This window comes from Cyprinus carpio, chromosome A14 (assembly GCF_018340385.1).
Source record: "Cyprinus carpio isolate SPL01 chromosome A14, ASM1834038v1, whole genome shotgun sequence".
NCBI lineage: Eukaryota > Metazoa > Chordata > Actinopteri > Cypriniformes > Cyprinidae > Cyprinus > Cyprinus carpio.
In genome coordinates this window covers 24,344,163-24,356,276 of record NC_056585.1, presented here as the reverse complement: position 1 = coordinate 24,356,276, position 12,114 = coordinate 24,344,163, and the positions used below count along the sequence as shown (strand labels likewise).

The following is a 12,114-nucleotide window of genomic DNA, read 5'->3' as shown; positions in this document are numbered from 1 at the left end:
AAGCTGAGGAACTAGCAGACATATGTTCTGTGTGCTCAAGCCAATCACCAATAAAGGGCAAGAGTCATTGGGCAACTTCTGCTTGGTATATTTGACCTCTTGCACCAGCCCGGGGATTGGTAAAGCGTTTAGGGTGGAACTACCACCCAGATGTGTTTGTGAGGCAACATCCTTTTATGGTCATGTGAAAGTAACTAATGTTGCTTTCCAAATCCACTTTCTATAGGTGGAGTGCAGTAAATATATCACATTCCCACACTCGTGTAAAAACAAGAGCGTAGTGGCTTACCTTAAAAAAACAGACTATTGGACTAGATGTTTGTGGATTATGTTTTATGGGAATAATATTGGTGTTGTCGTAGATTATTCTTGGAGACAAATTAAATTCATTAGTCTCCAACTATTCACTGTTTACTGCTTTTGCCAAACAGTGAGACCATTCAACAGATTGTATTTGAAGTATGACAAGTCAATATTAAATCATAAGACACTTTGAGATCAAAATTATTTGGGTTAGGCTGGCTAGGGTAGATACTGAGATAAAACACCCCAAAGATTCAAAATAGGAGATATTATATGCATACTGACTACAAAAGTTCATGAGTCAGTACATACACAAACGTAAATCTTGCTGTCACATCACAAAGACTCTGAAAACATGGTTTGTAAAATTTTTACATGTCTGTGGTTATGACTTACATGCAGCCCTAGTTGAACAATGGGTCATGTATTTGTTTGCCTTGTATGTCAGAAGCAGCTGGACCATATGCCTAGCACTGCCCTAGAATCCTTATACAATGATTCTTGTATTCCATTGAAAGGGAGGATATTTATGATTTTCAAATGCATTTTTTTATATAACCTTTTTTTATGGATTATATAGTTTATATAATCTTATAAAGACTTGTGTTTTTATACAAGTTAAGTAATTATTTTTATGTATTCATTTGGATTGGACTTTGTATGCTGTGATGTCATTTAAAGTCATATTTTTAATTAGTTTATTTGGGTTGTTGTGATGTGTTTTTGTGTTAAATTTGAGTAGTAAACACTTTCAGCTCATTATGACTTTGTCTATTTATACTGTCAACTTTCTTCTAAAAGATCAGCAAAAAAATTCCCGAAGTAAACATCTGTCGCGTTTGATTCTGTCTCTACAGGATGCACCTGGGAGCGAGAGGGAGGCTGTTTGTGTAACGTGAGAATGAGGTAATAGCGTTTACACGGCGGATCACACTCAATAACTTTCCACAACAGGGTATTAGATCTGAGGTTTAGGAAATAATGTCACTGAAAAATGGCACAAACAGCCTACCGTGAGCTTATATTTACATGAGAGGACAAACAAGTACAAATCCCAGAGCGCTTTAACTCACTCACATGCAAAGCCGGCCACACTTCACCAGGCCTTGACATAGAAAGCCGCCCACTACACCAAACTGAAACAGATGTTTGGGAGTTGCATAACAGCAGAGGTCTTGCAGCTGTTTTGGGAAGAAGAGCAATTATTATTATATTATATCATTATAATACTAGTAGCAGTAGTAGTAGTATGATTATTATTGTTATTATTATAGTTCATTGGTTTAGTTATTTGCCAAAAGACAGATGCTTGCATTTGTTTTCCAATGAATTGGTTTTGTTATTTTATGAATGTTAGTTTTACAAACTTCACAAATAGTTTTTTTTTTATATTTTGTGTGTTCGTTTTTATATTCTTCTTCAAGGAATCACAAACTTCACAAATAGTTTTTTATTTATTTATTTTTTATTTATTTTTGATGTATGGTTATTATGTTATGTTTGTTATTATTTTATTGTTTTTTTGAATATATTTAGTGTCTATTACCTGATGAAGTAACAGTATTAAAATAAAGGGATTTTAGTTTGATGGCATGTATATTTTGCTTTTATCATTTGGATTCTGATATTTCCAGAAGTTATTTCCTTTTAAGCCTCCACCCATTTGCAATAGGACCCAGTGGACGCAACTCACTGGATCTGCATGACCTTTGAATCTACTTTATTGCAGTTTACCTTATCGGAACTTTTGCAGAAATACTGAAATCTGGGTCTTACGTAGAAGTCTTACCACAGGGACATCTCAAGAGGCTTGAGTTACACTTGAGCGTGGCTTTCCTAAGGAGAGAAAGATGAGGGTTTCACACGGCAGCGTTCTTTTTTTTTCTCACTATGCTTTGCCTCAAAAGCCTTCTGGATTACTACAGCACAGCAGCCATTATGAATTTACCTCTAGATCTATAAAACCCTCTCTTTTCTTCATCTATAGTTTTTAAATAACCATTTTCACAGTGGAAAGCTGAAAGTATGTGTAGTTTTTAATCACGCAGATGATGCGGAGCTCACTGAGGTCAATGACATTTGCTGTGTCTTTATATATATGTAATTACCGGAAAGAATTTGATTATTCCTATAAAGAGATTTCATTGCATGTAATAAAATGTGAGCAGTGAGAGATGCCACTGCATATTTGAATAGTAAATGTCAATCATAAACTACCATGCATGCAAAGGGGACAATATTGGTCTCAACAATTGCATTGTGAAGGCCTTACCTTCATGGACTTTACTCCTGGTGTCAAACCCTTTATCTCAATCCTATATCAAGGCCAGTGAAGATTGTGCCAGTGTTACATCGACATATTAATAGTTGGAATCTTTATGGATATTAATAATCTGATGGCAACTTATCTAAAATGTTACAGAGGTCATGGGCATTCATGTGAACTACCAGTGATCTGTTTGCACTATAATGTACAATTTCAGTAGATAGAATGAGGCTATTCCCAGCTAATCGAGCACATATATTTTACTTCTTGGATATCCCAGTGAAACAAACGACATGCTATTTATTAGGGGTCTGGCTGAGAACTATTAAATCCATTGACCCAGCTTCTGCATTGTTTTTTACCTTTTAGCTACTGCTGCTATTTATTAAACACTATCTCATCCTGGGCCTGTTAAGGCAGATGAATTAATTACACATTTTATTAAGTCTGAATTTTTAACTTTACTATTGGTCAACACTTTATCTCAAACCTTCTTTTATGAAAGAGGTTACATGGAATTTGTATGAACTACAAATGTTGAGGTCACATGCATTTGTATGAACTACTATTTCAGTCCTAAAACTGGAGAAAATGTCTTTGTCCTACATGAAGAAAAAGAAAAGGCCTGAGCATAGCATTTAGTGTAAACATAAGGTTTTTTTCAATGAAAAAAAAAAATGCCATGGACACAATGAAGCAACAATACCCATGTTTCAAAAAGACTTCTGTCAAAAAACTTCTCCCTGTGAAAAGTTCCACATGGTCCTGTTGGCTTGTGAGTATTAGGCAAGTCTTTGGTAGTTAGAAAACACAGTTCATTCGAAAACATGTGGCCCTCATCAGACACCGTCGTGCCTGTTAGTTGGTTGGCATAGAAGGTCAACAGAACAGATGTTCGACATGTCAGCAGAACATTCGCAGTAACAATATCCACCCCTCACCTCTGTCCATTTCAGGACATTTCTCTTTACATCAGTTGCTAATTTACAGAACTATGCAAATGTATACAGATTTTCATTCCCACAATAAGAAAAAAAAAAAATCACTTTTTACACATAGCCCATATAAACAAGTTGATTTTGTTCCGTTTCAAAACACAAACAAGCAATAATCCCCATAAGCAGCAGGCCCCATCTGCAGAGATACAAGTGATGCTATACAAATCATATGGCAGGAGTCACCGCTGTGGATGAGAGGACCAGCGATTAGTACGTAAATTGTTTAATACGGTTGATTAGAGGTGGCTAAGGTATTTGGGATGTGTTTGGGTTAGTTGAGTATAGCTTGCGTCAGGTGGGGCTGTGGGGGCATCTCATAGGGACGTACATTTCCTTGGCTTGACTTGGATAGGCCGAAGATGCACTCTCGGCCAGCTCCATCAGGCAAACCCCTCTCCGTCTCTTTGTGAGAGGAACCAAGGGAAAGCAAGGCTGGGCCTCCTTCCTAGCAAGGGGCACGTCAGTCCCGTTGTACAGTAACCTCGGACGTCTACATCACTCTCTCTTTTCCGCATTAGTCCGAAGAGATTGTCAGATATTACTGAACTTGGCCACTTGTCGCAATGCTTTCATTTCAGGTCAGGTTTTCATCTGTACAGCCAGCTTCATCTTGAAGTTGCATATTTGGAGGTCCATTTCAGGTGAGAGCTGTGGCTCTGCCCGCCCCATGGCAGAGCCACTTATACAGCAGATCCCGTGCTGTTGTACAGGTGCTCGCCGTCCTCGGGGGACCCCAGCTCCAGAGGCTCCAGGGGGAGGCTGGAGTCTGAGGGGAGACGTGACTGAAACTTCTCCAGCTGCTCTGGGCTGGCCAGGTTCTTCAGCAGGCTGTTCTCACGCTCCAACTGGTTGTTCTTCTCTGCCAGTTCCTTGATCTGCTCTTTCAAGATCTCAACTTCCTCCCTGACTGCATACATTAGGTGATTCTTCACAAGATCCTATGAGGATATAAAAAATATGAGAGAGTTGAGTTTCCATGATCACATCAAGACATCTGACTTTTAAGTAGAATGCATCTGTTCTGTTTACACTCTGATCCATAAATGGAGTAGAATATGGCTAAGAACATAAATCCAAATTTTACTCCTTGAATAGTCCAATGAAATAAACGGCATGCAATTTTTTAGGGATCCTGATCTCATCATCAGAGTCTGTTTTACAATACTGACCAGCTGACTATACATTATGTTCTAATTATTTATCTTATTTTTAAATTATTATTTTTTCATTTATGAATGCATGTTTCTAATTTTCTAATTACAATTGGCTTTTTTTATGTGAATCGTGTTAATTATGCAAATAGGCTCTGGATTATTTACATCTATTGAGCATGATTTATATATTGTAGGTGTGAAATCTTAATAGATAAAACATTTAGATTATTCGTACAAGATATGGTAGTTTTGGATCTGCACTTTAATTTACAGTTAAATATCAGTAAACAAAGAAAATAGTCAGTAGTGATTATTGGTACAAGATATGGTAGTTATGGATCTGCACTTTAATTTACAGTTACATATTAATATTTAATTAATATTTAATTAGTTAATGGTTGTTTCTCTTTATTTTCGTTACATCTTCCAACATCCTAATCTACAGTCAAGTTATTCAAATGCGGCTCTGGATTAACTAATGTTTACATCTATTGTGATCATGATTTATATACTGTAAACAGAGCTATCTTAATGCATTAATGACTGTTTAAAGATTATTTGTAATTAATTTTGTAACCTACACAGTAGCCTAGTATTTAATACAAATTTCAATGAACAATACATTAAGACCTTTGGTAAAAATTTGGTTGCAGATGTCACTAGAGGGGTGAAACAGGGTAAAACAAAGACATGTTTTAAACAAAAGGGTGCATGCATTGTTGTATGGTGACCTTTGACTTTTACTGCAGGTGGGCCAACAAAGCACAGGCAATGAAGGTAGATGCAGGTGGATGCAGAGCTCTGGAGCGGCTCTGGAGCGTGTCTGGTTTCTGGTTACAAAGTAAATAGATACTTTCATACTTTCAATTTCAATTTTTGAGTTGTTTGTTGTTTGTTTTTGGTTTTTGTTTTTGATGAACTTACCATTGCTTGTTCGATCTTGTTGTCAATTGCCACAACGCTTGCGCCAGAGGCACTGCAAAAGACAAAGAAACAAAGTATTAGAAGGCAGTTCATGCGCTACAGTAGTAAACAAGCTCTTTTAGTCGAAGCGCAGTGAACAGAGTTCCTATTCCTATCGAATGTAAAACAAAAACAAAAATCCTATAATTCCATAAAATCGGCCTACCTGTTGTCTAGTTTGACTGATACTACATCATCTCCTCCTAGTAAGGACGAGAAGAAGGAGATGGAGAAATTGTGCAGCTGATAGACTGCGAGCTCCATTGGGGTTTTGAACATCTCCGTGCTCATGTTGAGGACAAGACCCGTCTGAATAATACTTCTCGCCACGTTTGCGACTTGCTTGGACACGAGTTTAAAATCCTGGTTGGTTTTGCTTCGTTGCTCTGTTGCGATACGCACAGAGAAGCCGGGCGCTACGAGTGAACTAGGAGCGGTTTCAGAGAAACACTGTCGGCTAGTGATGCTATTTCTGCCGCAGCGGGGCTTTTATAGTCGGCGCGGTGACGGCGTATGACGCATGCATATATTATTCAAATGAGGCTAGTGGCATAGATTTTCTTTTTGCCCTCTCACTGAACTCGCTCAAAGAACACACAGCATGCAGCAGTGGCAACAAGCCGCAGGACAAAGCCTCAAAACACATTAACAAGTGGCCGTTACATGTTGCATCATGTTTTGATTAGTGATACGTTTTGCCGAGTTATGGCAAGCCTCGTAAAATAGATAATCCACGAGAATGCATTTGTTTTGCCCAGGTAACATTGTCACTGAGGAACAACATGTTCCTATAACCCTCAGTATTGTGTTACATGGTGAAAATCAGTAATGAGTTTGCTAGAGTAGCTAAAATTACACAATCTATACCTCCAGGCCTTCATACGTTTACAGTTTTGCAGTTGACTGCTCATATACAAGACAGTTTGGTAAATGGATGGGAAATGGGTTTAAACTAGAATTTTCTCACAGTACTTTTTCCAAAGTGTTTAACTGTAGCCTTTAGTGCCTCTACTGGGCAAACTGTGTATGACCGATGTGCTCAACCTGAAGGCTGGGATCGAAGTCACTGATGCTTCAACTCTTGGATATTAGTCAAGAATAAGCTGGTGTTTGCACATTTTGCTCGCTCCGTTAGTTTAGTTTTTAACATTAAAGCTCATACCAAAAGCATAGCAACAGTCAGTTTAAGCAGGTACGTTTTTCAGTGTTCCAGGGATAACAATGTTTTAAGACATAGAAATCACACCATTAAAATAAACAATACAATTTAAAATTCTTCTAATACCTGCTGTAGACTCAAAATGCAAATATACTTAGAACAAAACCAAACCTTAAGGTTTTGTCTAATTTATAAACACACACAGCATACAAAAATACTTTTTATTCACACAATTTCAGCTTTATGAACAGAAAGAAATATTTTTGAATGGGTGCACAAGACAAATTTAATGCACTTCTAACTCACTACAAATTATTTCAACTTTTAAAAAGTCTCACAAAACTGTATATATGTGTATGATATGTATTAGGTAAGGTGGCATTAAAATAAATAGATTATTACTTAAAGTTATGACATTATTTAAATTCATAATTATGAAAAAAAAGCAAAACTGGAATTTCAAATTTCTCTATCCCTCTTTCTTTCACTCAATATTGTTTTATGTTATTGGTAAATACTTTTAGGGATGGCACATGCTAGCAACATTACACAAAGTTTCTGCAATGTTATGAAAATGCATCGTCACAAAATTACATCCTATGCACATTATCAACTCTTTCAATCTATCTTCTTTTCTGAGTGGAGTAAAAATGTATCTAGATCCCAGTGCAGACTTTTGAAAAGGTGATGGCTCAAAGTTGATCCTCCTAATGAGATTTTACAGAAAAGCACAAATTAGTGACCGTAGTGCTGTCACTTTCCATTTCATGCAGAGTTAGTAATGCTGCCAGATTAGATTTCACAGGGACGCTCCAGAAGGAAGTTAACGTCTTCTTGTTTGACAGATTCTGAACTCCTGGTGAGATGTAGTCAGGGTAATTGGCAAGCGATTGTACAGTTTGTACTGTATGAAATGATAATGATACCTCAGATGAAGGGGGAAAGACCATGAAGTGCCCTCTTAATTTAAATAGTTATGTATCATGCTGAAGGTCTGCAGGTAATGAAGTGTCAACAGAACCTTCCTGTTCTGCAGATTTAGTGTAAGGTAATAGTATTCATTTTTAGTGGCTTGACATGACAAAACGAGGACAACCAGCCTTTTCAACAAAGAAAAAAACTGCATACATTACATTCCAGTGGAACTAGGATGTACTTTAAACTTGGTTGGGATTGGATAAATAATGCATTAATAATTAATGGAATAATGTATTGTTGTGATGCAGTGAGATGAGCAAACAGATGCTTCATTCAGCCACCCCTCCTAAAAAAAACCCTGCACATCACAGTAAACACAGATGTGCCATGGTACAGTATGTCTCCGTCTGTCACCATGGCCAGGGTGGAGATGTCCCAGACTCGCTCCGATAAACAATTCCTTTACACTGCTACTACACAGTTTGGAAACTTTAAGACCGGTCTTAGTGTATATATTAGGTTTAGTTCAGAAGCACTAATTATTTATACTTAAACCCCTAATGCAACGAGTTAAACTCAATTTACTAAAAACCCACAAAGCATACCTAACCATACTTGGTAAACTTAGTTAGCATTTGCATACGCAGGGACACACCAAAAATTTCAACTAAGGAATGTGTGGAATGACACATTCTCAGTCCGTCAAGTTTGCATTCTGTGAATAGCTGCTGCTTATTAAGTCAAAAAATTAAATCTAGTTAGGAGGACAGCTAGAGAGAGCCCTTCACCATACTTATGAATCAAATATGTAAATAACACCATCTACAATGTAAACTCTTGACTTTGTATCCTGCAAAAACAAGTTATGCAAGATGTGCATGACCCATCTGTAATTACTTTCTAACATGATCCACAGCACAGTCACGCACTTCGCTGACTGAAACGTAACGATTTTTGCACCTTGTAGAGCAAGATGTGCAGTATTCTCCTGTTTGGGTGGTTAAAGGATGTTTTAATTGCTAAGTCTGTTTAATTGGTTAGAAGTTAATCCGTCAGCTGTCAGTAGTAATGATACACTCACATGACTCCAACATTCTTACACTTACCATCTGCCCATCCTCTTAAATAGACTAGGTGAGTAGATAGGTGGCAAACTCATGGTCGTTGCTCTGAGAAAGTCACTTAACTGCAGACGCAGCCTGAAATGCAACTTTGCGACTCCAGCAGTGTGGATGGAGTAAAAATGTCCCATTCGCTCAGCTGGATGGGAGGGAGGTGGACATACAATGATATTGTGTCTTTTTTTTCCCTTCGTTCTCTGTCTGACTGTTCTCTGGAGACAAATACCCAGAATTTGTGTTTTGCACATGGCAAGATTGATTAGTGACTCTCATTGCGACAGGATTGAGAGCAGAATATTCAGAGGATGATAAATTATTAAAGTCAACAAAATGACAATGCTATACAAATGAAGTCTCACTGTTGCAATCTGGAATTTCCTAGAATATTCATTACAGATGATGTTAAATTTCCATTTAGAATTTTCCATATCCTTTTATGGTTTGTGTTTTTTTTTTTTTTAATTCCCTTTTGTTTTTGTTGGAAGGGAATTTTTTTTTCTGTATTTTTATTTATGTTTTGTGATCATTTATCTTTGTTTTTTTTTTTTTAAAGGACTCATGCATGACTGCAATAAAGCAGTTATGCTGTACATGCAGCGAATGGCTGGGTGTTTGTTTGCCTACATAAAACATGTTGGTACAGGAGATGTGGATGATATGTGTTATGTAAAACGAGATTTGGCATTCATTACTTTAATTCGCTGTATACATTAGATTGCTTAATTGCCTGAGTCAAGAGCACATGGATAATTCTCACAGACGTAATTCAGGGCAGCCTGTGGACAAATAAGGCGTTTGTTTGTTGGCATCTACAAGCTAAATAATGCTCATGTTCCAGAAATAATACCTTCCTTTTGAACGTGATGTGCGAGTAGGTATTTTTTTGCTTGTTTTTCCCTTGTCAGGATGTATTGTACTTTCACAGGAACCCTTGACTTGACCTGTTTGAGTTTTAATTGACCTATACAGGAACCCTTGACCTACTTGAGTGTTATTAATGAGATTGGCAGGTAATTTATAGAACATTTATAGGACTTTTGAAAGCAACGTTGAAAAAAAAACTTTGAAAGTTTCGTAAATTGGCTGACTGAGCATTTATGAACGGTCAGAATGTCAGTGGCACTATTATCATAGTGCATGGAGGAGCTGCTTATGTAAGACTACATTTGAACAGTTATAAAAATGTCTGTGGTAATATTGTAATTGTTAGTGGGTGATGTGCTTTTGTAGCCCAGGTGTGTCACATATCCAACCCTCTTTGTTATCTGTCTAGACAAGACTCAGTGTGGACTGCAGTGTGGAATATGGGTTATACTAACATCTCTGTGGTTACTCTGTTTCCATTGGGCCTCATGGAAATTCTGCACAGTCTCTACTAAAGGCCCAGTTTGATCATGACAGAAAGCCTGAATCTGTAATACATTGAGTCAGCCACTTGAGGCTGTTGCGGACATTCAATGCCCCTATTCCTGCTGGATATTTACACAAGCTTGAGTTCTGTGTCGTCTCAGCAAATGCACTCATCTGTCTTTACCCAATAAAGAGAATCTACTGCCCTCTCCCTGTTTAATGGGCTTGCATTTATTTATTTTCAGATTCACAAGAAACAACAATGCTGGGCTCATCCTATATATTACTAAAATATTGGTATAGATAAAGCCGATTCATCATTTATCCAGTTTTCAGTGTCACATGATCCTTCAGAAATCGTTCTAATATGCTGATTTTGAACTTTAGTGTAGCTACATAATTTCATATTTATTTGTTGACTGGAACAGTTAAATATTATGTAACGAAATATAATTGAATTTCTCTTGAATGCATATTGCAGTCTTATTACTGCACATACAAAATGTTATGGAAATGATTTGTCTGTTCCATGTCTCCATTTTTGAATTGCATCACCAATTGCATCAATCTGACTAATGCATGAAAAGTGCATGTTAAAGTATGAAACGCAGGAGTCACACATAAATTAGGGGAGAGAAAGGTTCTGTTATGTCAGTCTTTCTCTAAATGGGAGTGTTGATGACAGAAAACTGGTGTTAAAGGTAAAGTCACTAAATAAAATTCCAAAAATCCTTAGCACTCATCTTCTGCACTTCTGCATCTTTCGTCGAATAGATAGTCCTGGCCTGAAGTCATGTGTGTGATGTGTAAATACGAGCAGTCTCCAAGTGATTATTCTAATTTCTCATGCAAATATGATACGGTGAAACGGATCGGTCTTCAGCTCTGTACGGTACATGCATACATGAAAAAAGATCACACCAGATGTGGCTGTACTGTTGCACAAACTCTTAATTAATAATGCATTGTTTTGTACAGAGAGCCATCAGAGTGCGTTACTCTTGCACAGCTGCTCACAGGTCATACTAATCAATAATTCTCGCTGGGCCATGACCTCCCACAGAAAGTGGGTCTTGTGTGCCCCAGAAGGCTTATGCAACCATTCTGCAGCCAGGTCATGAAGTCATTGTCAATGCAGCAGTTCTTCTATAGCAGTGAAATCATTAAAAAAACAAAAAAAAAATATTAATATAAGTCTTCTGTATATGTTCCGTCAATGTTTTTCCAACATCAGTGGTTTTCCGTGTATTCAAAATAATTACTAGAATTAAAGTCAGCAATGACATCATCACTCTAAATGTACAGTCACCCTTTTCCTATCAATGGTTTTCCACGTATTCAAAATAATTACTAATATTGAAGTCAGCACTGGCGTCATCATTGTAATTGTACTGTTTATAATACAAACTTGTTTTAGGTTTTCGGTTTCATGTGATATTATTCTAAAGTTGCACCCACAGAAAAACAAATTTTGTGCATGTCTTTAAATTTTATATAATTAAATTATTATTATTTTTTTTATTTTTATTTTACTTTTCAACAAGGATGCAGTAAATTAAACAAAAGTGACAGTAAAGACATATGATGTTACAAAAGATTTATATTTCAAGTAAATGCTCTTCCGCAATCTTAAAAAAAAAATGTATCACCCAAAAATATAAATCAGTACATCTGTTTTCAGCATTGATAATAATAAGAAATATTTCTTAAGCAAATCAGCATATTATAATTATTTTTGAAGGATCATGTTACTCTGAAGACTGGAGTAATGATGCTGAAAATGTAACTTTGCATCACATGAATAAATCACATTTTATATGTTATAATAGAAAATTTAATTTTAATAATATTTCACAATATTACTGTTTTACTGTATTTTTCC

At 36.7% G+C, this 12,114-nt stretch overlaps 1 protein-coding gene across 5 annotated transcripts in view; it reads right to left on the bottom strand.

The window, feature by feature from the left end:
* The window catches only part of tsc22d3 (TSC22 domain family, member 3), a 71,156-nt gene that overhangs the window by 38,452 nt on the left and 20,590 nt on the right, over nucleotides 1-12,114 (bottom strand). The window contains exons 1-3 of one of the 5 annotated variants that reach the window (XM_019083461.2): nucleotides 5,851-6,156; nucleotides 5,646-5,697; nucleotides 4,099-4,505 (exon numbers count right to left, since the gene is read on the bottom strand). The exons of 3 other annotated variants lie outside the window; for them this stretch is intronic. In XM_019083461.2, the coding sequence (XP_018939006.2) occupies nucleotides 4,248-4,505; nucleotides 5,646-5,697; nucleotides 5,851-5,975 (435 nt within the window). In that variant the 5' untranslated portion in view covers nucleotides 5,976-6,156 and the 3' untranslated portion in view covers nucleotides 4,099-4,247. Of the gene's footprint in view, nucleotides 1-4,098; nucleotides 4,506-5,645; nucleotides 5,698-5,850; nucleotides 6,157-12,114 lie in introns of those variants that run through there. One more of the 5 variants, XM_019083460.2, reaches the window with a different exon arrangement.